We start from the raw sequence: 27,888 nt of genomic DNA on the forward strand, positions 1-27,888 counted from the left end.
ATTATTTTGTGTCAATGAAAAGATTGAAATCATTTCAAAAATCTTTCTTTTCTATTCACAGTGGGCAGAGAACATAGAATCGCATCAGTTTACTATGATTTATTTCCTTGAGTAACTGTAAGAAGTAAGAATTAGGGCAAGAAAGTGAAAGTGTGAAAAATAGTTTCCAATAGAAATAACCCTGTGCAACAAGAACATCCCTGAACAGGCTCCAAAATGGAAACTTGATACTAAAACCACATTTTTATATTCCATCCCCGTTTTTTTGTTTGTTCGTTGTGTGTGTATGTGTGTATGTGTATGCACATGTGTTAAAAAGAATGTGAGATTTTTTAATCTGCCAGTGAGAATTGTGATTTTGTTCTATAGTATTATATGTTAAATTTATTGAGTTTTTAAATACAGCATGAATCCAGAAATTCTCCTAAAAGTATTTCCATTTATTTCATAAAGCTCTCAGTTACAAAAATATTTTTGCAATTATATTCATCCATTCACTCAAAAGCTGTTGATGTTATCAACAGCACTACCCTAAGCCCTTATCACCCAATGCTGATCAGCGGAGATAATGGCCTTAATCTTATGAAGCTTACCTTTAGTGGAGGGAAAATACACAAGATACAAATAAAAATACAAAACTGAGGCGATAATAAGTACTATGAGGGAAATCTTAGTACTGTTATGTAGTAAAGAAGTACTGAAAGAGGTGTTATGACTTAGTCACAAAAGGCCTATAAATTGACCTTTGAGAAGAAATATGAAGGCAGGAAGGGAGCAGGCCAGACAGACATGTGGGTGGGAAGTGTTTCAGGCATAGAGAAAGGTGTTCATTGCAATGTCCTTACCATGGGTTCATAACCAGCATGTGCAGGAATTGCAAGAAAGTCAAATGAGTTTAGGGCTAAGTCACAGGAGATGGCATCAAAAACTCAGGGATCCTCAGTTCTATCTGTGTCTTTCAAACATTCAAGAACTTTAGGCTGTTGCTCTGAATGCAATGAAGAGTCATTGGGATGTTTTGTGCTTAAGAATGATAGAATGCCATTTAGGTTTTAGCAAGCCTTGGTGATCTTAGGCCAATCAGAGAGCTATTAAAACAATACAGATGAGGAATTGATGTTCAGCTTGGCCAGTGTGATAGAAACAGGTGTGAGACATCAAGTATTTTGCCTTCCTCTAGTAGAATTAGAATTTAGGAGTTTTACAGACAACAATATGACAATATGGACAATGTTTTTATGTGCTTTCTCTGCCTGGAATTCTTTTTCTCATGGGTAATTTGGGTAAATCTCTACTTGGCTTTCACATCTTTGCTTAAATATCTCTGAATTGGAAAGTATCTTGATCCTGATAATCATCTCTCTCAATCTACAAAGTGAAAAGCCTGTTTTAGGTGCTTAAGGTTGCCATAACATATTCCCACAGATTTAGTTAGTGAGCTACTCTCCAACAACCCAGCCCCACAATAATGACAATTAGGGTTGACATGGCTTACAGCCCATACCACATCTAGGTATCTGTGGTAAACAGAAGATCTAAACATGCAGTGTCTACATAGCTGATGCTTCAGCACCAGGCAACCCAGGGGGCAATCAGCGTGTGTTTCTCAATTAGGTGTGCACATCCAGAGGTTGGGCCTTGCCTACCCAAGGCAGATTCTACCACTCTCTATCTCCTCCAATACAGCAGTGCCATTGAATCTGCCCTCTGCGCCTTCCCTTTCTTGCTTTCTGGGCATCAGTTGGCTGAGAGGAACCAGCAGTCATGGCAGAAGGGCAACAGAAAAGCAAACCTGCTTTCCATTTCTTGCTGCACCCTGAAGCTCAGCAACTCCACTTCTAAAATAGCATCCAACATGTCCCTACACAGTCCCTCCACCCAGGCCCTGGGTGATCACAGGAGGTGGGAAGCAGAAAATAAGTCCTCTGAGGGTACATCATCAGAAGAAAACTCCCTCTTCACTGGGAAACCCCATCACGAAACTGCAGCTGCCTGTGTTTTACACATAAAAAGAGCAAGGGCTGGAAAGGGGATGATTAGGAAGCTTGTCACCTGTACTCCAAGAATATATGACTTCATGCCACCTTGCCATACATTGGCCCAGAAGGCACGGATTCAGAAACAAAGCAGCTCCTATTAAAGTGGATAGCTGAATTAGAGACAAAGCCAGACAGGAGATTCCGGAGCTCCATGAATCCTAACATTTTTGCATGAGAATCAGCCGGACATGGATTTAAACAGGTACAGGAGGGAGGAGAGCAAAGTTCATTGGGCTTCTGCATATGGATTCCAGTCACAAGAACATCTGGAGCCACCTGGGCATGAGTGAGCCCCTCCACCACCACCTGGGAGAGACATCAGAGATTGTTTTTCCTGGGACACTTCCCCTGACCTGCTCTTCCCTGTCCTTTCTCCCATATTTTGGGATAGCAGAGATGATCCTTAATAAATTTATTTCACTCCTAAATCTTATAATAAAATTGGTGCTACAAAGATTCAGAAAATGTTTTAACATCTATTTTCTTCTTTAATAGAATGGAATATGCATGATAGGTGAAATTATACAATTATTCATCAGGCAATGGAGGAAAACACATCTTAACCAAATGTACAAAGGAATTTTTCGTGGTACGGTAATTTTCCATTTGCTGTTTTTCAAAACGGGTCAGAAACTCTCAACATTCAGAATGATATACTTAATATTGAACTCAAATTAGGAAAAGGGGATTGGTGATACCTGGACATAGAATCCAAAAACCTGAGAAATAGTAGGAATGAAAGGGAAGGAGGGGACGTAGACATCAGACCACAGTTAGAGTGGTGTCCAAGATAAAGCAGGGAAGATGTGTGACATTTCTAAATATGAAGATAAAGAGAGAAAATGGAGAGAGGGTAAGTGTGGATACTGTCTCTCCACCTAGCTTGTAATAAAAATTTTGAGTGCATGACTTCTGAGATATGCCACTATCTATCAGATTTTTAAAATCTGTTGGCTATTCGGGGACAGAGAATGAAAAGACTGAGTCTTACTTATTTTAAGAGCTGCATGGCAAATGGTAATGATTACGATCCAGTAGACTGTGAAACATTTAATGAAAGACCAAATCAATTTCTGTTCATTCTCTTGGCTTCATTAGTATTACTGTGATCAGATACAGCCATAATGAGGACAAACTCCCAATGCAGGACTGCACACTAATGCTTGCCACAGCAGAGCACCAAGCTACACTACAACACAATAGTGCATTGTAACCTATACTGCAGCATTTACAAGAAAAAACAAGCATAGACAGGTTTCTTTATCATCTAAGGCAATTTAAGATATATATTCCAATACTCAAATGGTCAAAATCAGTCTCTTCCACTGGTTCACTGCTAAAAAAATTAAAGGAGCACTATTTTACTAGACTACTAGGTAAATATTAGACTAAGTTCTATATTTTATTTTCCAAGAAAGGAATTTAAAGGTGAAACAAAGCAATGTAGATTTTAAAAACCAACGAACCAAACAAAAACAAAATCATCCAGAGCACCAGAAAAGTTCAAAAACATTTTCTGAGATCTTTAGAAAACTCCTTTCTGAATACACTGTGATCTTAGCATTTTACATGCTGATAAACTGAAGGTTGACAATACCATTTCTTGCCAAATAGACTCAGGCAGATGCTCATGAATTACATTTCCCTCCAACTCCCATACTCCAATAGATTAACTGTTCTCACATGTATTAGTGCTGCCAGCTCCCATAAAATACTACCACTGATGAGTGGTAAATTCCATCTCCTGGACTAGTTTAATGTAGCACAAATATAACAACTTTTTCCAGAAGCAAAAGAATTGTTTTTCTTGCTGTGTTGTCTTTCCATTTCTCCAATAGCTGTAGACATAATATACAATGATTCTTCATCATTCTACTTAGGTGCAAGGTCACCAAATATCCTCTGTCCATCCCATCTTGTTGCTGCTTCTTTAGATATATATAATTTCTGAGTGTCTTACTCCTCTCACTAAAGATCTATGAAGACTCTTCATTATTATCTAAAGATGGCTCCATTGGCATGATACATGAAGCAATTCGTAAACTGATCTCATCCTAACTTTCTTAAGTGTTCTTTCAAGACGGCTTAACTAATTAGACTACAAACAAAATTCTCACCTAGAACACTGAATTTCACATGATTATCCACTCTCTAATTCTCTTCACCACCTACAAACTCATCCTTCAAGACCTAGTTTTCTGCAGAGATTTTTGCAGTTCCAGGTAAAATCAGACATTTCCCTTTCCTTGCTACCTCAACCCTCTGCTGCTATCATCAGCCTTTAAAAAAAAAAAAAAAGCATTGAACATTTATTGTGTGCTGGATAGTGCATAGGCCCTTTTAAACACTGCTTATTACTTTTTAATCCCACCCCAAAATATTGTAACACAGATATTATTCCATTGTATAAATAAGAAAACACAGGTTTAAGGAAAACCAATACTTCCCAATTTACACAACACTTGAATGTTGAAGCACCAGTCACATGTCACTGAAATTATTGGTTTACATGTAATGTATTGCTATCTGTACTGACAGCAGAGTATGAGCCCTGAGATTCTCATGCGTGTGTCTTTCCTAGTGCCTAGCAAAAACTTGGGGCATATTAGGTAAATGGATGGCATGTGTTGAATGACTAAAGAAAAGGAGAATAAATCCAAAAAACATATTTAGCTCTAATGCATTTTTCATTTTAGATCCAAAGTTTTCATCCTGCTGAGGAAATAAAACCAACATTTGGGAAATGACTTGGCCATAGTTCCACTATCTAATGTAACCTTAGTGATTCCATGATATAGAAAACAAAATACTCCAGAAGACAGTTCAACCCAGCTGACTCATCTTCCTGCCTCAGAACTCTCAACCATAGCAGGTCATCATGACATCATAATGGGCCATTAGAACAGGATAACAAATCATCATAACAACACAGCAGGGGATTATGACATCATGGCAGGTCATTATGACATCTTGGCAGATCATTATGACATTACATCAGGTCATTATGACCTCATAGCTGGTCATTATTGCACCATGGCTAGTCATTATGACCACAGTAGGTCATTGTGATATCACAGCAGGTCATTATGACATCATGGCAGATTATGACTAAATAGAAAGTCATTATGACACCACAGCTGGTCATTATGATGTCACAACAGGTCATTTGTGCACCACAGGAAGTAATTATGACATCAAAACAGATCCTTATGACACCACAGCAAGGCATTATGACATAAAGAGAGGTCATTTTGACACTCTAGCGGCTCATTATGACACCACAGAAGATCATTATGATATCATAGCAGACCATGTCACAGGGCTGGATGACTTTCTCCTGGGGTAAGAGAAAAAATATTCATTGCTGGTATTTTTAGATGAAACCACAGTCCTTCTGATGGTCTTTTATCAAAAGGTATGGAGAAGCCTTTGCCAGATCAGTAGCTGCATATCAGGCACCAGGGATATATGTTAATTTTTTTCAAGCAAGGAAATCATATCTGGTTCAACAGCCACACATGGAGACTCCTTCTGATTAAGCTTATGGAATTCCACTCTAAGTTTGCTAAAACCATCTCTATTCTATACAGGACAAATAGTTCAAGTGAATGTGGTAAAAATCAGACCTGGTATACCTTTCAAGGTCTTCATAGTGGCAATAAACTCTGAAATGCCTCCAGGAAAGCAATTTTATTTTTCATGCAACACTATACTATGTAAAATAAGTTTTGCTTTTCCCCCCCCTATTTTTCTAGATAGAGTCAGTTGAACTGGCTACCACTTTCCCACCATAAGCTTTTCATCTCTATAGGTCAATATGTCAGTGTGGAGATGCTTCTTAATTTTATTTCATAAAAGCATAAATAACCACCAAATGAGTCTGGGACACAGCACACAGAGAGAAAAAGCTGTATTAAAATTTCATTCATCTCCTAATCTTCATGAGACTTTCCTCTTCAGGACCATACTAATGTTGAGGTGTTCTTTAATTAGTGCCAATTGATATTTGGGGTCCAGTAGTCACAGAGGTACCTAATTATTTCCCTTTGTCTAATGAACTGTTACCCTGAAAAGGGCTTTAGGGTACCTTAAATAAGGGTTGGAGAAAGGTTCACATAAATTTTAGACAGCGTTCCTGTTCCTACCTCAAGCACACCCAACTTCTCTTTCATTTTAGGGGTTCTGAATCTGCAAAGTGACTCAAGGCAGGAAGTTGATTGAGGGAACATGACTTTCTGTTTTCTAAATTCAGTTTTGCTTTGATTCACTTAAAACTTATCTGCTGAAATCTAGCAAGTAAGAACTCTTTAGGGTTTCTGTTATATTTCACTTTTAGGAAGCCTAAAATCAACCAGCCAAGGTCATAGATTTTTCTTGTAGAATTATTCAGATTTCTTCTTTAACACTGTTGTTCACAGTGGTGGCCACACCACCCAGACCTTGGAGGTAGAGTGCTGCCACTTGATTCCTGCCATCTGTGGACCCAATTATTAACATTGCATCTAGGTTTCTCCAGTTCAGGGACCACAGTTCCCACTGTGGGGTTCCACCAGCAGGGAAGAACAGTCACCAAAATCTTCAAGGATGTCAGGACTCCTCTCACAAACCTATTATTCATACTTGTGATAAAAGTTATCTATTGGACTTATCCATGGTGGGTGAGTCTTAAATGACAAATCACAGTGCATTTCAATTTCTCTAAGCTTTCCCTATCTAATCCTAAATCCTTAGATGCTTAGCATTTTTAGCTCACTCTTGAGGACTACATGTTGGTCCTTGTTGTAGCTAACTAACCAAACAGAGTCTTTCCGAACTCTATGACACATGACTCTAAGAACATTTGCTTTGTGAACTTGCATCTATAAATTTGGCCTGATTCAACTTTGTTCCACCATTATCCCACACTTGATATTCATTTACACATATTTTCCTGGATTCCTCTTGTACATAAATTTTAAAAATCTTGTAGTTTTCTGGAGTGTAGTGCATCTAGTCAGAGCCACACTTAGTAGTTCTTTAACTTTAGACTTGAATCTAGATATGGGTCTAGAAGCAATGAAGGAGGTGGGGTTAGTCCCAAGCAGAGTGACCACTTTCAGGGCAACTGCCTCAGGGGAGGCCATGAGAGAATCCTCAGGCAATGTTGAATAATCCTTATACAGAGGTGGAAAGACCACCTACTGGTAGCAGGAGGACACTACTACAGAATATAGAGCAGCTTTATTCACTTGCAAAGACTCACAGATCTCTCACTTCCATCTTCTCAATTTCCTCATCCATCTTGTCATGGGAGGCAGAACCTGAATCTCACCTTGGCTTGTCTGTCTCCCTGTCATTTTCTGTTGCACAGACACAGAAACTGATGTGGGGATTTCTATGAAGGTAACAGACAAGCAGGAACTGAGGGAAACTGACAAGGTAAGAAGAAGTATGTTGTATCAAAGTAAATTTGGCTTTAACCTGGGGCCTTGACTGCTCTGGACTATTCACTCTATTCCAAACCTTTTCTGCCTGGAGGCAAGGGGACCCAATATTCTTACCCTTCTGTGATAGTCTTTTACTTTCCACTTGAGGAGTCTAAGCGGGTAGAGAAGATCCATGAACCAAAGCTCCGGTTTTCTTTAGTGTAATTGTTCAGAGAATTGTAGGTCTGCGAACTGTTCACAGCCCAGAGTCACAGTCACGGGGTATGGTGCACACTGGCCTTTTGGAGGGGATTGGAGCATGATTCCAGTGTCCACTGCACTCTGCCTCTTCACCAGCAGGATCAGAGTTCAATCTGTGGCTTTCACAATCAGATCATGACAGTAGCCTTCTGCTCTTCTGCTGCTGATCTCATTCCCTGAATTCATTTATTAAACTGTAGGTTGAGTTTTCACTGTAAATCCAATTGCTTCATTAACCTAATTGTAAAATCTAATTGCATCGCTAGCCATCTTAAAAATACTTGCATTTTCTCCATGATCCTTACAATTAAACTGTAACAAGATTTTGAGATCTGGCCCATTTCTGACTTTCTAGTCTCAGACTTGAAACTTGATTTAAAAAGGGGCGAGGAATGCAGCCTCCCTCTAGTCCGCCATCTTGGATCTTTATAATTTACCTTCAAAGCAGCTTAGTGTGCAGTTTCACTAAACAATTGCTGAATGAATATTTAAACTAATATCCCCACCTATGTTGAATTATTTAGGTTCCCTGCATAATTATATTTTTCCTCCTTGCCTTTTTTTTTTATTGTATACAAATGGGATACATGTTGTTTCTCTGTATATGACATAAAGGCATACCATTTGTGTAATCATAAATTTACATAGGGTAATGTTGTTTGATTCATTCTGTTATTTTTTTCCCTTCCCCACACCTCTCCCACCCCTCCCACCCCTATTTTCCCTCTATACAGTCCTTCCTTCCTCTATTCTTGCCCCCCTCCCTAACCCTAACTCTAACCTTAACACTAACTCCTCACACCCCCCATTATGTGTCATCATCCACTTATTAGCGATATCATTCGTCCTTTGGTTTTTTGAGATTGGTTTATCTCACTTAGCATGATATTCTCCAATTTCATCCATTTGCCTGCAAATGCCATAATTTTATCATTCTTTATGGTTTATGGCTGAGTAATATTCCATTGTGTGTATATATATATATATATATATATATATATATATATATATATATCACAGTTTCTTTATCCATTCATCAATTGAAGGACATCTAGGTTGGTTCCACAATCTGGCTATTGTGAATTGAGCAGCTATTAACATTGCTGTGGCTGTATCTCTGTAGTATGCTGATTTTAAGTCCTTTGGGTATAGGCCAAAGAGTGGGATAGCTGGGTCAAATGGTGGTTCCATTCCAATTTTAATAAGGAATCTCCACACCGCTTTCCAGAGTGGCTGCACTAATTTGCAGACCCACCAGCAATATATGAGTGTACCTTTCTCCCCACATCCTCGCCAACACCTGTTGTTGCTTGTATTCTTGATAATCACCATTCTAATTGGGGTGAGATGGAATCTTTGGGTGGTTTTGATTTGCATTTCTCTTATTACTAGAGATGTTGTACATTTTTCCATATGTTTGTTGATTGCTTGTAGATCTTCTTCTGTGAAGCGTCTATTCATTTCCTTAGCCCATTTGTCGATTGGATTATTTGCATTCTTGGTGTAGAGTTTTTTGAGTTCTTTATAGATTGTGGAGATTAGTGCTCTATCTGAAGTATGATTGGCAAAGATTTTCTCTCACTCTGTAGGCTCTTTCTTTGGATTGCTGATAGTTTCCTTTGCTGAGAGAAAACTTTTTAGTTTGAATCTATCCCAGTTGTTGATTCCTGCTCTTATTTCTTGTGCTATGGAGGCCTGTTGAGGAAGTCTGGCCCTAAACTGACAGGTTGAAGATCTGGACCTACTTATTCTTCTATAATCTACAGGGTCTCTGGTCTGATTCTGAGGTCCTTAATCCATTTTGAGTTTAGTTTCATGCATGGTGAGTGATAGGGGTTTAGTTTCATTCTGTTGCATATGGATTTCCATTCTCCCAGCACCATTTGTTGAAGAGGCTATCTTTTCTCCATTGCATATTTTTGGCACCTTTGTCTAGTATGAGAAAATTGTATTTATTTGGGTTTGTGTCTGTGTCCTCTATTCAGTACCATTGATCTACTTTTCTATTTGGGTACCAATACCATGCCGTTTTTGTTACTATTTCTTTGTAGTAGAGTTGAAGATCTGATATTGCGATACCCCCTGCTTCACTTTTTCTGCTAAGGATTGCTTTAGCTATTCTGGGTTTCTTATTCTTCCAGATCAATTTCGTAATTGCTTGCTCTATTTCTGTAAGGCACGTCATTGGGATTTTAATTGGAATTGCATTGAAACTGTATAGCACTTTTGGTAGTATGTTCATTTTGATAATATTAATTCTGCCTATCAAAGAACATGGGAGATCTTTCCATCTTCTAAGGTTTTCTTTAATTTCTTTCTTTAGTGTTCTGTAGTTCTCATTGTAGAGGTCTTTCACCTCTTTTGTGAGATTGATTCCCAAGTATTTTATTTTTTTCAAGGCTATTGTGAATGGGGTAGGTTTCCTAAATATTCTTTCCAAAGATTCATCACGTATGTATAAAAATGCATTAGATTTATGTGCATTGATCTTATATCCCACTACTTTACTGAATTCACTTATGAGTTCTAAAAGTTTTCTGGTGGAATTTCCTGGTTCCTCTAAGTATGTAATCATATCAGCAAATAGGAATAGTTTGAGTTCTTCTTTTCCTATTCATATCCCTTTAATTTCTTTGGTCTCTCTAATTGCTCTGGTTAGAGTTTCAAGGACGATATTGAATAGAAGTGGTGAAAGAGGGCATCCTTGCCTTGTTCCAGTTTTTAGGGGGAATGCTTTCAGTTTTTCACCATTTAGAATGATATTAGCCATGGAATTAGCATAGATGGCCTTTACAATGTTAAGGAATGTTCCCACTATCCCTATTTTTTCTACTGCTTTCAGCAAGAAGGGGTGCTGTATTTTATCAAAAGCTTTTTCTGCATCATTTGGAATAATCATGTGATTCTTGACTTTAAGTCTACTGATATGGTGAGTTACATTTATTGATTTCCTGATGTTGAACCAACCTTGTATCCTTGGGCTGAAACCCACTTGATCATGGTGCACTATCTTTTTAATATGTTTCTGTACGAGATTTGCTAAAATTTTGTTGAGAATTTTTGCGTCGATGTTCATTAAGGATATTGGTCTGAAATTTCTTTCCTTGATGTGTCTCTGTCTGGTTTAGGTATCAGGGTAATATTGGCTTCATAGAATAAGTTTTGGAGGATTCCGTCCTCTTCTATTTTATTGAAAACTTTGAGAAGTATTGTAATGAGCTCTTCTGTAAAGGTTTTGTAGAACTTGGCTGAGAACCCATCTGGTCCCAGACTTTTCTTTGTTGGTAGGCTTTTGATGACTTCTTCTATTTTATTACTTGAAATTGGTCTATTTAAATTGTGTATGTCCTCTTCGTTCAGTTTAGGCAATTCATATGTCTCTAGTAACCTGTTGATGTCTTTGAAATTTTCTATTTTGTTGGAGTATAGATTTTCAAAATAGCTTTAATTATGTTTTTTTATTTCAGTGGTGTCTGTTGTGATATTTCCTTATTCATTTTGAATTTTACTGATTTGTGTTTTCTCTCATCTTCTCTTTGTTAGTGTAGCTACAGGTTTATCAATTTTGTTTTTTTTTTTTTTTCAAATTACCAACTATTTATTTTGTCAATTTTTTGGATTGTTTCTTTTGTTTCAATTTTGTTGATTTCAGCTCTTGAGTTTAACTATTTCCTGTTTTCTACTACTTTTGGTGTTGGTCTGTTCTTCTTTTTCTAGGGCTTTGAGCCTTAGTGATGGGTCGTTTATTTGTTGATTTTTACTTCTTTTATTGAATGCGTTCCATGAAATAAAGTTTCCTCTAAGTACTGCTTTCATAGTGTCCCAGAGATTTTGATATGATGTTTCTTTGTTCTCATGAACCTCTAAGAATTTTTTAATTTCCTTCTTTATATCTTCTGTTATCCATTCATCATATAAAAGCATATTGTTTAATCTCCAGGTGTTGGAGTAGTTTCTGTTTTTTACTTTTTCATTTATTTCTAACTTCAATCCATTATGATCTGATAGAATACAAGGTAGTGTCTCTATCTTCTAGTATTTGCTAACATTAGCTTTGTGGCATAATATATGGTCTATTTTGGAGAAGGTCCCATGTGCTCCTGAGAAGAAAGTGTATTTGCTCTTGGTTGGATGGTATATTCTATAAATGTCTGTTAAGTCTAAATTATAGATTGTGTTATTGAGATCTATGGTTTCTTTGTTCAATTTTTGTTTGGAAGATCTGTTCAGTGGTGAGAGAGGCGTGTTAAAATCACCTCATATTATTGTGTTATGGTCTATTTGGTTTTTGAAATTGAGAAGGATTTGTTTTACCTACATGGATGAGCCACTGTTTGGGGCATAGATGTTTATGATTGTTATGTCTTGCTGATTTATGGTTCTCTTAAGCAGTATGAAATATCCTTCTTTATCCCTTCTGACTAACTTTGGCTTGAAGTCCACATTATCTGAAATGAGGATGGATACTCCAGCATTTTTGCTAAGTCCATGTGCATGGTATGTTTTTCCCCATCATTTCACCTTTAGTGTATGGTTATCTCTTTCTATGAGGTGAGTCTCTTGCAGGCAACATATTGTTGGATCTTTCTTTTTAATCCAATCTGCCAGTCTATGTCTTTGGATTGATGAATTCAGGCCATTAACATTCAGGGTGATTATTGAGATATGATTTGTATTCCCAGTCATTTGGTTCATTTTTTAAATTTAATTAATTAATTTATTTTTTTGACAGGACTTGGTTCCTCCTTTATTTGACAATTCCTTTAGGATAATTCCTCCCATTGCTGATTTGTTTCTTTGTTTTTCATCTCTTCCTCGTGGAATATTTTGCTGAGAATGTTCTCTAATGCTGGCTATCTTTTTGTAAATTCCTTTAGCTTTTGTTTTTCATGGAAAGATCTTATTTGTTCGTCAAATCTGAAAGTAAGTTTTGCTGGGTGTAAGATTCTTGGTTGGCTTTCATTTTCTTTCAGGGCTTGAAAAATGTTGTTCCAGGCCCTTCTAGCTTTTAGGATCTGCACTGAAAAATCTGCTGATATCTGTATTGGTTTTCCCCTGAATGTAATTTGATTCTTTTCTCTCACAGCCTTTAAAATTCTGTCTTTATTTTGTATGTTAGGTATTTTCATTATAATGTGCCTTGATGTGGGTCTGTTGTAATTTTGTATACTTGGAGTCCTATAAGCCTCTTGGACTTTATTTTCCATTTCATTCTTCAGATATGGGAAATTTTCTGATATTATTTCATTGAATAGATTGTTCATTCCTTTGGTTTGTTTCTCTAAGACTTCCTCAATCCCAATAATTCTTAAATTTGGTCTTTTCATGATGTCCCATAATTCTTGTAGATTCTGTTCATGATTTCTTACCATCTTCTCTGTTTGTTCAACTTTGTTTTTAAGGTTAAATATTTTGTCCTCAATATCTAAGGTTCTGTCTTCCAGGTGTTCTATCATATTGGTTATGCTTTGTATGGAGTTTTTATCTTGGTTTATTGTTTCCTTCATTTCAAGGATTGCTGTATTTTTTTTTCCAGTAAGCATTACCTGTCATAGGGATGATTTGATCCAATCTCTTGCCTCTTCACTTTCCTTACCCAGAAAAAATATGCCATTTTTGTATATTTCCTTATAGGAATCCTTTACCATCTACACCTCTCTTCAGGTGAGGTGTGTTTTGTCAACCATGAACATGCTTCAATAGCCCTCTGTCCATCTTAACATGTATATTTAACTCTCAGCTGTACTTTTTCACTCCCTTCTGGGAGTTTCTCCATGGATCTTAATCACTGGGAAGGAAGAAACTGGTTTGTTTTCATTCATCTCCGGGCAATTCCTCAAGTTAGTGTGTTTTTTTAATGAGCAAAGGAATCACTGAATAAAAAAAAAATCCTGAAATTGCTTTTGTGTAGAGAAAGCGATATATTTTGACAAATAGATTTTACTACTGAAATGATACCTCAAAATTACATGAAAAATTCATAAATAGCTCACATGCATAGGATAGTGAAATCTTGCTGATAGAATATCAAGGTCTAATATTTTTCTCCTATCATGAGACTGTCAGTGTCAAGCTCTTTGTCATTGCTCAATTTCTATAGGATAAAAAAAAATTGTGCTTTCTCTTGGTGGTCAAGTTCAAATTCTACCCGAATCTGAATCAGATTGAGGGTAGGAAAAAAAAAAAAAAATTCTTGTAGTCCCCAGTACTCATTTTACCAAATTTATTTATGTTTCTTTATAATCATTACTGCTTGTTAGGGACCAAACGTCGTGATGCTTCAGGGAAAGTACTGCTAGCTAACAGGCAAGTACTTCATGGAGTCCAGCTGTGCATTATAAAATTGGAGTTCCTGTGCAATATTCAAGTTTCTTTTGTGTGATCCATCATTCTAGTGGGTTATAAGCATTGATAATTTTACAACCTGAGTTACAAAATGTTTTCTGAAGACTGTGAGGAAATTCAGAAACATGATCAAATCTATGTTGTTTACTACTCAAGGTTAAACGTCCCTCAGGTTTATAACCATAGTCTGTAATTCCATAATATTACCCAAAATGCATTACTATAAAATGTGATATATATGTTTATAAGAGATATTTACAAAAATTATTAGATTTTTAGGTTTGGAAAATCAATTACTAAACAGAATGTACCCAGAATAGTCTTTTTAAAAATTTATATTTAGCACATTTATACAATGTATTTATTTATTGTCATTGCATTGTCATGTGACATGGGAAATAATAGTATAATCTAGAAAACTAGTCATATTCAGATACAAAGGGGATAATAGTTCTGCTTACTTCCTTTGAGTGTTATAAAGATTCCTCATCAATACAAATGTTTGTTTATATTGTTGTTATTAGAAGGACAGCTTATGAATAAATGTCATAGATAAAGATTAAAAAATAAAAGTCTTAATTTGGTAGATTTTTCCAACATGCAACATAGTCCTGAGTTTGTTGCTTCCTTTTTATTCACACATTTGTAATTCCATCAATGCAAAATTTAAAAATATTACCACATTATAATTATGCATAATCAGGGTATGGCATGTTCATACATGCACATAACAATTTGATAAATCTCATGAATTGATGAATGAGATTGAACAAAGCAGAAGCTTTGAGTGAACAGGAGTTTTGTCTTTAAAGTGCTGCTTGGTGAGATCATTCAAAGGGCATCCTGACACTTTTTTCAGTTTAATCAATGCTGGTCTTAAGGCATATATTTTGTCCAACAGAAAGAAACTTCCTAGTAAATAATTTCTTAATGGTACTTTTCATCTGGGCATTTCTCAAGGTGTAGATCAAAGGATTTAACATGGGAGTTATCAGCATGTACAAAACAGCAACTGCCTTATCAATAGGTAAAGGAACTGCAGGTCTCAAGTACACAAACATGGAGGGAAAAAAGAATAATACCATCACTGTGATGTGGAAGACACAGGTAGACAGGGCTTTGAGCCTGCCCTCCATGCTCTGTGTCCCCAAGGAGCACAGGATGACCACATAGGAGACCAGAAGGAGGAGGAAGATTAGCAGGCAGATGAACCCACTGTTGGCAATGACAAAGAGCCCCAGAGTGTGGGTATCAGTGCAGGCCAGATTGAGCAAAGGGCTCAGATCACACATAAAGTGATCTATGACATTAGGGTCACAGAAGGGTTGTGGGAAGATGAAGAGGAGCTGGATGGTTGCATGGAGAAAGCCTCCCATCCAGGACACTCCCACTAGCAGCATGCACACTCTCCAGTTCATGATGGTTGCATAGTGCAAGGGCTTGCAGATGGCCACATAGCGGTCATAAGCCATCACTGTAAGTAGGATGACCTCTGCACCTGAGAAGAAGTGTTCCCCAAACACTTGGGCCATGCATCCTTTGAACAGAATGGTCTTCTTTTTATGGAGTGAATCCGCAATCAGTTTAGGAGTATTGACCGAGGAATAACAGGCATCAATAAAGGAGAGATAAGCCAGGAAAAAGTACATGGGGGAGCCCAAGAGTGAGCTGGCAATGATGGCAACCACAATAAGCAAATTTCCTAACATTGTGATGATGTAGATGAGCAAAAACACAGCAAATATAATTTTCTGCATCTTTGGGTTTTGTGAAAGTCCCAGAAGAACAAATTCTGTCACGTTGCTCCTTTTCTCCATGTACCCCCTCTGCAACTTTATTACATTACCTGAAAAACATCAGTACAACCTTGAATTTGTTAAACTTCTCTATATAATAAAGAAAGAATGGCTGGATTGTATTGAGCTGTGAAATCTCATGCGTTCTACTACTTGTTTCCATAAATTTTGTTGATTCAAAATATTGATTCTGGGATCCTCTAGTTAATTCAAATGCCTCCTGACTGATGATGGGGCAAGAAGCATGTGCATGAGAAACTTTTATAGTCCTAAAGTCAGGAGGCCTTCCTTCTGAATACATGGGCTTTTCTGTGGAAAGTAGAAAACTAAACTAATATTTAGGAGACTAATTATAAGTAAAAGATTGATCAAATTGTGGCAATGAAGCTCATAAAGGGGGCAGACGATGGATGCAAGAGCCATCATTGCATATCTAAAAATTTTCAACTTTATTCTTAGGGAAAGGGAAACCACAAATCATAACTGAGAATTTGAGTGCAAGTATGGCAAGGTACTTGGGGAAGGGGGAGTCTGGGGTGTTACTCTTATAAATGCCCCTGTGTGTCCTGGAAGAAGCTGATCAAGGTTCAGTGAATAGTGGAAGCCAGATACAGAAACCCCAGGTAGCAGACACTCCCTGAGAGCTGATGTAAAGAACAGCAGTGCAACAGTGATGGAAATGTAGGCAGAAAAAGCTCCTGTGAAATAATTCATAATGCTGGGTGACTAAACCCAAGAACTTCATAACAGCCAATGCCACATTACTTTGCAATGTTTGCTCTCTATATTTCATGGTACAAGGTGCTTTGCTCACATGATTCTTTAAATACTCAGAGTAACCTGTGTGGTACATACTACTTCATTGCACAGGTAAGGAAATGGTCTTGGATATAAATGTTCACAGTGGTTTACCAATGGCAATGCTAACCAAAACTTATTGAACTCTTCAGGCATCCCAAGTGCTTTTTCAGATGCCTGTTGATTTAATTCTTACTGCAAGACTAGTCAGTACTGACTACCTTCACTTTATATGTATATTTATACTTATTTGGCTTATAATAAAACACAGAAAAAATAATAGTTCTGCTCTAAAACAAGCAGCAAGTAAATGGCAGAGCTAAAAAGAACTCAGGTTTTTCTTATTCTATTTATTTTTTTCCTCCAACTTATCAGCTTTTACTTACGTACCCTATATTGCCATGTTATACAAATGTTGTACCAGTAATCCTCTTTTGACATAAACACAATTATTATAATTAATTAAATACTACCTGAGAGACTTTACATGAAGTAATTTCTTCAGCAGACCCATAGCCATGTCATGATTCATTTGAACCCTCAAATGTTTAGAAAGTAAATCTTTCTGCATTCTTAGAAGAATTCCTTTGTCCTCATCTGTCCCTCATACCCTATTCTCCCTTCCCTAATACTGTTATGATGTGGATCAAAGATTCTGTGGGTACTGTTGGAAAACCACTATCACAGTGGTTCAACATCTTGACTTGAGAATCAGTGAAACCTGCTTAGAATCCTGGTTTTTCCACCTAGAACTCTTCTTTCCTGAGCTATTTCCTGGCAAAGCACACATCTATGTCATCTATCTATGGAATGAAAATTAAGAATATCACTTCATAGGTTGATCTGATAATTGTTATATGAACACACCTACAATTTTTCTGAGGGTTTGATTTATGTTGAACTATATGCACTTAGCAGATATGCAGAATTAACACATTGAGTGAAGAAGGAATTATCTCCTGTATTACTTCTGTAGAAGCTACAGAGAACCATATTAACCATAGGCATTGATCCCAGAAAGAGTTCTCCATGTTTTACTTGTACTCAGCACCTGATGTCTTTACCATCTAGTATTCACATTAAGTCTTTTGTGTGGGAGATGCATTTACATTTTGTCTTCACTTCAGTGAATTATTTTAGTTAACAAGAGTGTCTCATGTAAAATACTGGCTTTAGTTGCTAAAGGAACTTTGCTTCATTTTTGTGAGTTTTGAATCAGGTCAATGAGATATATCATCTCTCCAAAAATTAGGGTGAAGGTGAAATACACAATGATCACATTTAAAAATCTTGAAAAGTAATAATCACAGTACATGAAATCTAACAATAATGAGCATCAGCTCTGTTGAAGAACTTACCTTGGTAGTCTTAGAGGATTTTAATGATGTTTATAGGTGTTCAGAAGCAATCCCATTTTCAGAGTGACCTATGCTTAGAGTAAGAATCTTTAAATATTAAAATATAAGACAGAATTGAAAAAGATTTTTCAGATAACCCTACATCAAATCAAAACATACTAAGGAAGTGTCCCTATAAGTCCAAATCTTTCCTTCTCACACCAAACCTTGAATGTCTCACAAACAACCCAGGGTTAGAATTCAGAATGGATTCACTTGATTCACTATGGAAAAATGATTTTCATTACCCAGCTCTGGTCTTCAGGACAGGAGGTAGAACATTTGGAGCAAATATATTCAAGTGGGTGCTCTCTTCATGATGAATTATGCTTTGATGAATTGACTGCAATAGAAGGTGTTTCCTCTTGCATTATGTGAGTATTTAAGGTTTGACAAAGACTCTTGTTCCTTGCCAGTAGCTGTGCTTTCTCTCCTAGGGATTAATTACCTTCCATGAAAAGATTTTGTCTGAGGAGCAGGTATCCTGGAACGAACTTTTGAGAATCACCCCCTCTTGGGTGGGGAACTGTATTCCTGCACTTTGGACCACAAGCTCTTAGGAGTCCCCATTCCCTTTCTGAATCTGGTTTGTTTAGAAAGCATGGCAACAGGAGCCTGGTGTGGAGACCAGTGGTGCAGTGTCCCTGATGCCGCATGTCGTCCAGGAAAGTCCTGCTGCTGACTGATGCCTCACCATTTCTGAAACCCTTTGTTGATTGCCTGAAAGCAAAGCAGAGGAGGCAAAAAACTAATGGTAGCATGTTGGAGTACTTTCCTCCAAATGCTGCTCTTCCTGTTTCTCAGAGTGTTGGGAAATAGCCTGAAGCCCAGACTGTTCTACATTACGATTATCTTTGGGTCACATGTGCTGTCCTGTGTGGGTTAAGAGATAGCACTACACATTTGAGGACATACTAAAAACAGAAAAGTTAAGCCTTTTGGTCACTTGGTATTTTCACTTATTTCCCACTTATTTGTTCTAGGAGGTACAGAGTCAAAAACTATACATATATGATTTGATGAATGTATTACTATATGGAACTGTTACCACATTCTATACTGTAAAACTAGCCAGTCTCCTACAATGATGTCCTCTCATCTTTTTGTTGATTATTATCATAGTTGTGATAAGAACACCCAACACAAGACCTACTTTCTTAGCAGAATTTGGGGTGCTGCATCACACCCAAACAGCCCCTTCCCCTCTACTCATCATCCTTTGATCAACAGTTCTTCATTCTCTGTCCTCTATTCTCTTAGCCACGGGCACCTCCATTCCACTCTTAATTTCTAGACTTTTAGATTCCATCTGTAAGTGAGATCATAAATTTGTCTTTGTGCCTTAAATATCTTACTTAACATGATAATCTCCAGCTCTACCCATGTTGTTGCAAAAATCAGAATTTTATTCTTTCTATGGCTGAGTCAGCTTCCATTGTGTATGTGTACCACAGTTCATTATCCATTTATCAACTGATTGATATTGCTATTGTTTCCTATTTAGATTATGGTAATTCGTTCTGTATGGAACATGGTAGTGCAGATGTCTCTGGCATACTGATTTCATTTCCTTTGGATATATACCAGGTAGTAGAATAGTTGGGCTATAAAGTAGTTCTAATTTTAAGCCTTTGAGTAACCTTCACATAGATTCCATAATGACTGTACTAATTTACATTCCCTCTCACATGGTGCCAGAGTTCTCTTTTCTTCATAGTTTTGCTCACACTTATTATATTTAGTCCATTTGACAGTAACCCTTCTATCTATGTTGAAGTGACATCTCATTGTGGTTTTGCTTTGCAGTTTTCTCTTTTCACTACCTGTAGGCTATTAATATATCTTCTTTGGAAGAATTGCTTCAAGACCATTTCTCATTTTTCTTTCTTTCTCTTTCTTTCTTTCTTTCTTTCTTTCTTTCTTTCTTTCTTTCTTTCTTTCTTTCTTTCTTTCTTTCTTTCTTTCTTTCTTTCTTTCTTTCTTTCTTTCTTTCTTTCTTTCTTTCTTTCTTATCTTTCTTTCTTTTTTTTTTCTTGGTACCAGGAATTGAACCCAAAGGCACTAGACCACTGAGCTACATTCCCAGACCTATTTTTTGTGTTTTATTTAGAAACAGGGTCTCATGGAGTTGCTTAGAGCCTCACTTTTGCTGAGGTTGGCTTTGAACTTTCAATGGACCGTCTCTGGAATTACGAGTCTCTGGAATGGACGAGTCTTTGGAATTACGTGTGAGCACCACTGCGCCCAGTTCTTTCTCTCCACTTTTTAAATCAAACTGATTTTTCTTTTCATTTTTATTTGTAAGTATTCCCCATATATTTTGGATCTACCATTTCCAGATAAGTTTCACAAATATCTGTTCCCACTTTCTAGGGTGCATTTTCATTTTGGTGATTGTTTTCTTTGCAATGTATAAAAAAAATTTAGTTTGTTATGGTCCCACTTTTTTTTTTTGTTTGTTTGTTTGTTTTTTTGACTTTTTCCTGCATGGTAGGTGTCATACCTAAAAACTCACTGCCAAGACTAATGTCAAGGAAATTTACCTCCATATTTTCTGCTATGAGTTTTAGTGTTTCAGGTCTTACATTTAAGTTTTTAATAAATTTCAAGTTGATTTTTGTAAATGGTACAAGATCATGATCCACTTTCATGTTTATGTATGAAAATCCAGTTTCACCAACAACTTAAAAGAGAATATCCTTTCTGTATTGTATATTCTTGATATCCTGGTCAAAGATTGGCTGACCGTTATGTGCATGGTTATGCCTGCTCTCTCTATTTTGTTTCTTTGGGCTCTGTGAATATTTTAATGACAACATCATAGTGTTTGAGTGGCATAGATTTATAGTATATTGCAAAATCAGGCAGTGCTATGCCTTCAGGTTTGTTCTTAATTCTCACGATTGCTTTTGCTTTCTGGCCTCCTTTGTAGTTCTGTATGAATTTCAGGGTTTGTTTTTTCTACTTCTGCCACAAACACCATTGGACTTTTGATAAAGATTTCACTGAATTTCTGGATTGCTTTGGGTAATATGGACATTTCAACAATATTATTCTTCCAATCCATTAGCACAGGGTTTCTTTTAGTTGCTTTGTATCTTCTTTATCTTATAGTTCTGAAAGCACATGTCTTTTCATCAACTGGTTAAATTTATTCACATGATTTTAATCTTCTTGCTCCTATAGTACATGGTATTTTTGTATAGAAACATGACCCATTGTTTTGATGATTTTTTTGTCTTGCAACTTCACTGAACTAACCCATTTATTAGTTCTAAGAGACTTTTTTTGTATGACATCTTAGGAGATTCCTAGCTGTATATGATTAAGACCTTTACAAACAGAAACTATTCCATTTCTTCCTTCTTCTCTTGCCTATCTTTTGTTTTCTTTCTTTCTTTCTTTTCCCCTAAATTTCAAGGATTCTGTTTCACAGAAGTAGTGAGAGAGGGGCTGCTCCTTGGTCTTGTACTTACAGAAAAAGCACATAGCTTTTTAAGTTTAAGACAGTGGTAGCTGAGGGTTTGTCAGAGAGGATTTATTATATGGAATGTTGAGGAGTATTCCTTCTATACCTAAATAATATGAGTAATTTATCATGAAAGTAAGTTGAATTTTTGAATGATATTTTTTATATTTATTAAGATGATCATATTATTTTAGCTTTCACTCTGTTGGTGTGTGCAAAAATCATTGTCTTGTACATCTTTTGCACATCAGGGATAAACCCATTTCATCTGGATACATGGTCATTTAATGTGCTTTTGATTCTTGATTACCAGTCTTATTTGGAGGATTTCAGTTTCGATCTTCTCAGGGATATTTTTGTTATCTTGTTTTCATGTAGTTTTCCTAAGTCTTTCTTGAATTTTAGTAAATATTGATTTTTAATTTTAAGTTCTTCTGAAATATTTTTAATGTTAGTTCTTTGTTTTTATTTTTAGGTGTAGATGGACATTATGCCTTTATTTTGTTTATTTATTTTGTGTGGTACTGAGGATGGAACCCAGTGCCTCACACTTGTGAGGCAAGTGCTCTATCACTGAGCTAAACCCCCAGCCCCATGATAGTTTTCTTTAACAACAGACATTCAGGAAAAGCTAAATGGTAATTAGAGAATGAATTCATTTGAGAGAAAAGTTATTAAGCCACTGAATTTGTGCATGACAATCATTGTGAAAGTATGAGCTTTTGAAACATACAAATATAGATTAGATGTAATCTTCCATATTTGAATTCGGTTGTAATATTCCTATTTGCAAAAAGGGACAGCAATACAATAATATATATCTCTTTGGGCCATGGGCAAATATAATAGATAAGTGAATGAAAAATATTTAATACCATGCCCATAACATATTAATAATTATGCCACATAAACATTTTGCATCAAATAATTATGCCTACATCTTTCCATTTTAATTTTTCATAGTTGAAAATATGATAAATAGTTAACAGAAAAACATATAAAATTGTTCGTGATGGAGTTTCATACTATCCACATGTTCTCTGGACCTCAGTCATGCACCCATTTCTGAAGATTGACACTTCAATGGATTTCTCTTTTTTTCTTGGCAAAGGGAAGTTGACATAACTTTGCAAACAATTTTGCACAAAATACTTTCTCAAAGAATTTACATAGTAAAGGAGAAACTTTTGGAAAATGCACTTAAAGTGAATGGTATGTGATCAAATGGACTCAAAATTCTTCACTCCTACTCCCTTATGTTTCTATGAGAGAGACAGAGAGAGAGAGAGAGAGAGAGAGAGAGAGAGAGAGAGAGAGAGAGAGAGAGAGAGAGAGAGAGTGTGTATGTATTTGTAGACAGAGACGGAGACATAGACGTTGAGAAGTTCAGTATTGTAAGAACAGAAGTGATTTATGAACAGGATGGGACCTGGGATATTTCAACATGAGGTGGCTTTTTCAGAGGGCTCCTAGAAAAGGCTCAGGGTACTGCTTTGAAGCATCTTTGCCCCTGTAGTTCCTTAGTATCCTGATATTCAATCATTATAACTAGGAGAGTCCTGGACCAATGTTTAAAAATACTGGTGCTTTTGTCAAAATCAAGGAAATATTTTGAAGCAAGATTTGTACTTTCTATGATTTCAATATTCTAGTTTTCTACAGTTCTGTAACCATAACTTTAATGAGAAATTATCCAGAAATTCTTTTGTTTTCCAATTGACATATTTTTCCACAAAATTGGAATCTGAAATGAGCACAGCAACACACATTTTTCTGTGTGCTTAATGTGTGTTTAAAATGTATACTTCAACATTTCTCCTTGTGGCAGATACAAAATCCAATAGCTGGAAACATCAAGAGAAAATATTGATATTCACTTCCCTTTACACGAGTTTGCTCCTCTGCAAAAGATTTCAGAGGGCAGGGCTGTTCTGTGGACTTGGGAAGTTGTATCACATATTATTACATGAACTCCTTTTTCTTGCTTTCAGCATACAGCAAGAAGATTGAGTAGCATCATTTCTGCTTACCAGCAGAAGGAGGCTCAGAGAGGATGATTTGCTCAGTGCCAACAACAAAGAAGGTAGCAGAGCATCTGAGAGGGCACTTACTCCATGCTCCTTTGTGGAGGGACTGCCCATGAAAACATAATGGTCTCTCACTTATTCTACTGAAAGAATACAGAGTCTGAAGTAAAGAATGATTTTTTTTTTTTTTTTATTTACAAGGACATTGAGATCCTGGTTAAAGGTGAAAATTTCAATGTATTTGCTGTCTGTTCCCAGATGCACAGTAGCAGAATTGCTGTATCGCCTGAAGGTGTGATTAAATAAGTAGGGTGCATGAGGTCCTTCAAACTGTCATCCAAAGATTACAAGATCCCTACAGTTTCTAGTGCATTAGCAGTAACCTCTAAAATGTGCCTTCAGAAATCTTAGAGAAAAGGTAAAGTTTGCATATAGTAATACACTGTGCTCCTCTACTTAGATGGTCTTATTTCCAGCCTCTCCATGTCGTGAACTTGGACCCAACATACCATGGAGAGGCACCAAAACTATTATCAGGCTATTTTTCTACTATGAGTAAGAGTCTGGCAACTTTAAAAAGAATAAATATTAATTCTACTGGATTTATGAATTAGTAGTGAGATAAAATTTCATAGGTAAATTATATGAAAAATATAGAAGGAGAAGTCTTCTTCAATATGATAAAGTTATAAAAATAACAGAGATGATGAAAGATACCCCCACTTTTATTACAGGGATGGTACTCAGCTGAAGTTCCATTTGATCTGTGGAAAATGTTGCAGGCCTCTTAGAGGTGTGGAATCTGGCATTGGATCCAGTTTCATATCTTTAGTCTGCTTTTTAATAATTTAATGATTTTGTGTAATTAACAGACCCCTTTTATTCCTCTATTACTTCATGTGCAAAATGAATACCAGAACCTTTCTTCCTGGGTTTTCATGAGAGTTAAATGCATTTAAAATGTTTATAAAAGTCTGAAGTATAAAACATGCTTTCACTAAATATCATTATAAATGTAATGACTATTTATATCTAAAAAGATTTGAAAGATTAACCCTATATAACTTTGGTTACTTCTACATATCTTTATAATTTATAAAAGTCTCCAAAACAGAAAAGTGGCTATTAAGATGTACTATGTTCTGTCTCATTTCAGACGAATTAAGTTTCTGCTGTGCACGGTGGATTCCAGTTGACTTCATGGGGCATCAGAAAAATGTCACGGAATTTGTTTTCATGGGTCTTTGGGCAAATAAGGAGATAGAACTGCTTTTCTTTGTCCTCTTCCTCCTTTGTTACCTGGCGGTCTTAGTGGGGAACGTCCTCGTTCTGCTCACCATCACCTGCAGTCCCCTCATTGAGCAGCCCATGTACTACTTTCTGGGCCACCTTTCCCTCATGGACCTGTGCTACACCTCCACCGTGGTTCCCCGGCTAATCAGGGACTTGGCAGCAGCAAGGAAAACCATTTCCTATAACAGCTGCATGACTCAGCTCTTCACGGCCCACTTGCTGGCAGGTGTGGAAATATTCATCTTGGTGTCCATGGCTCTTGACCGCTATGTGGCCATCGTCAAGCCGCTGCACTACATGGCCATCATGAACCGGAGGAAGTGCAACCTGCTGGTCGTGGTGGCCTGGGGGGTGGGTTTTTGGCACTCCATTGCCCTATTGCTCATGGTGCTCAGGCTGCCTTTTTGTGGTCCTAATCAGATAGATCACTACATTTGTGACGTGAAGCCTCTTTTGAAATTGGTCTGCGAAGACATTCACATTGTTAGCATCTTAGTGATCGCCAATTCAGGGATGGTGGTAGTTGTGATTTTTCTTGTTCTAGTAGCTTCTTATCTACTGATTTTATATCACCTTAGGACAAGATCTTCTGCAGGGCGGCGCAAAGCTCTCTCAACCTGTAGCTCTCATGTAACGGTAGTTGTTCTATTTTTTGTTCCCTGCATTTACACCTATGTGCTCCCTGCCGGCAGTGAGAACAAGGACAAGGAAATCTCCGTGTTTTACACTGTGGTCGCCCCCATGCTGAATCCTCTCATCTACACGCTCAGAAATATGGAGATGAAAATTGCCATGCAGAAGGTATGGGCTCGGATGTCACATCGTTAACTGAATAAGCAGGAGACATTTGTGCTGCTTCCCACCATGTCCCCAGTCTGCTTTCATTTGAGACTCAGATCCTATGCTGGAGAGTTCACATCTTAGAGATAATCTCCACCTGCCACTCTCCAGGAATATTTTTGAAGACCTGCCTATATATCAGTTATATTTTTCCCTCTTATTATATTGGTATTCTGTGTACATTTGCTATCTATTAAATAATCCTAGTTTTTTCTTATGAATTATGTCTTTATCATTTGATTGAACCAGAAGATTATGTGCTGTATTTTAACATTTCTTTGAATTTATATATTTTGTCTAGAAATTGACTCTGATATAAGTTAAGGAGTAAGTAAACAAGCGTGAAATTGTTCCTAAAGTAGTATTTTCTCTTTTTATTTACCGATATGTGTTGTTCTTAAGGGTCTAGATTATCTCCTTCTGTCATTAACAATTGTACATTAATAATAAAATAATTGAGTTAAATTTCACTGACTTTCCTGATTTGAATTAATCCTGTCTCAATAGTCATGTCAAAGTGAAGGAAAAGTCACCGAGGATTGCCTTTATTCACATTTCAAATCTTAGAATTTATGGTACATATAACTACTCACTTTTCCCATCCCAAAACTGCAAAACTCTGGAATATCTTCAGGAAATATTCTGTCCATTCTAAAACAAAGTTGGTTCTGACTAGTTACTTTATTCATACCTTGATTTTAGTTGCCTTATTGTATTATTTTTCCACAGAGCTAAATGTGTATTGGTTTGTTGCTTCAGCTAAAGTTTATGAAATAGTACTATTTTATTTGGAGTTATGATATTTCTACTGTACAATGAGCCACAATCTAGTTTAATCTCACAAAGGGAACTTGGACTGTCAGTTGCATATGCCACAGAGGGATGCAAGGTCTCACATAGATTTTGGGCTTCTATATTTTTGCCCAGTTCATAATTTCATCCTCCTAACCTCTCTTTAGATAGCTTTAAAGGTGAAATCTACCATACATGAATGAAAAATAATAGTTATCATTTACAAAATATTTCAAATATAGAACTAAAGAGGAGCTTCCTGAATTCCTATGGACTCATCAATCTCGGATACTTATATGATTTTTCCTGTATATTTCTTAGAATTTCTACATAGACCATCAATTTCTTGTGATTAAAGACATTTTCAGTATGTTTTTCTCAATACATGTGACTTCCAGTTTGTAATGCGAATTTGAGGGATGAGATCAACATACAAAGATCATTCATATAGTTTGTACTGGCAAATAAAAACCAGAAATTTCATTTTTTTTAGATGTTTTCAGATATGATAGATGAATTAAAAATGTACATATTTAAGTTGTCTGTGATGGTTTGCCTTACATAAACATAGCAAAATGATTACCATAACCAAGTTAAAATGTCATCACCAATATAAAATACTTAAGAATGATGGTTACTAAATATGTTTGTTTTTGTAGTACTGGAGATTGAATCCAGGGCTTTACCCATGCTAGGAAAGTGCCCTACCAGTAAACTACATCCCCAGCCATTGGTTACATAATATAAGCAAGACATGTACACTACCAACTGAAATCCTTGCTAAGAAAATCTGATTATGTTAATGAATAGAAACAGATGAACTTATGATCCAGACTACTCAACATTGTGAACATTCTCAAGTTAATCTTTGGATTGAAATAATTTTCAATAAAATCTGAATATGCAATTTGTATAATTTTGACAACATATCATACTATTTATATGGAAATGCACAGGAAGTAAATTAGCTTCTTCAGCCTAAAAAAGAGCAAATTTGGAGAATTTACATTTCTTACATAAATGCTATATTCTAAAATATGAAAATGATGAAAAGATGACAATTGAACTTGGAAGTAGATTTGAATTTATATGATTAATTTTAGCAAAGTTATGTCAGCAAATTGGGAAAGAAAAGTAGCTTTTGCAACACAGTGTTGTAGAAGTATTGGATGTTTTTCTATTATATACAAAACAAACAAATAGGAACCCCTTTATGCCTCACTGCCAGTACAAGTTTAATTCACAATAGATCTTAGGAATATACAACTTAAAAGTAGGACTGGGGAGGTAGCTCAGTTGGTAGAGTGCTTGCTCACAAGCACAAGGCCCTGAGTTCGATCCCCAGCACCTCAAAAAGAGAAAGAAATTATAATGCAGTACAATTTAAAAGTAAATTTAGAACTTTATGTGTAGAAGATTTTGTGAC

General features: G+C 36.5%; 2 protein-coding genes across 2 annotated transcripts; one reads left to right on the top strand and one right to left on the bottom strand.

The window, feature by feature from the left end:
• Nucleotides 1-14,910: 14,910 nt before the first annotated feature.
• Nucleotides 14,911-15,867, bottom strand: LOC306639725 (olfactory receptor 4C46-like; the record flags this gene model as incomplete). Its single annotated transcript, XM_079103493.1, has 1 exon — nucleotides 14,911-15,867. One exon carries the CDS (start codon nucleotides 15,865-15,867, stop codon nucleotides 14,911-14,913), a length of 957 nt encoding a protein of 318 aa, XP_078959619.1.
• An 8,870-nt stretch (nucleotides 15,868-24,737) lies between these two features.
• On the top strand, nucleotides 24,738-25,658 carry LOC306639136 (olfactory receptor 4P4-like; the record flags this gene model as incomplete). The annotated part of the gene is made up of 1 exon (XM_079102553.1): nucleotides 24,738-25,658. One exon carries the CDS (start codon nucleotides 24,738-24,740, stop codon nucleotides 25,656-25,658), a length of 921 nt encoding a protein of 306 aa, XP_078958679.1.
• Between the last annotated feature and the right edge of the window lie 2,230 nt (nucleotides 25,659-27,888).

This window comes from Sciurus vulgaris, assembly GCF_902686455.1.
Source record: "Sciurus vulgaris genome assembly, chromosome: 11".
NCBI lineage: Eukaryota > Metazoa > Chordata > Mammalia > Rodentia > Sciuridae > Sciurus > Sciurus vulgaris.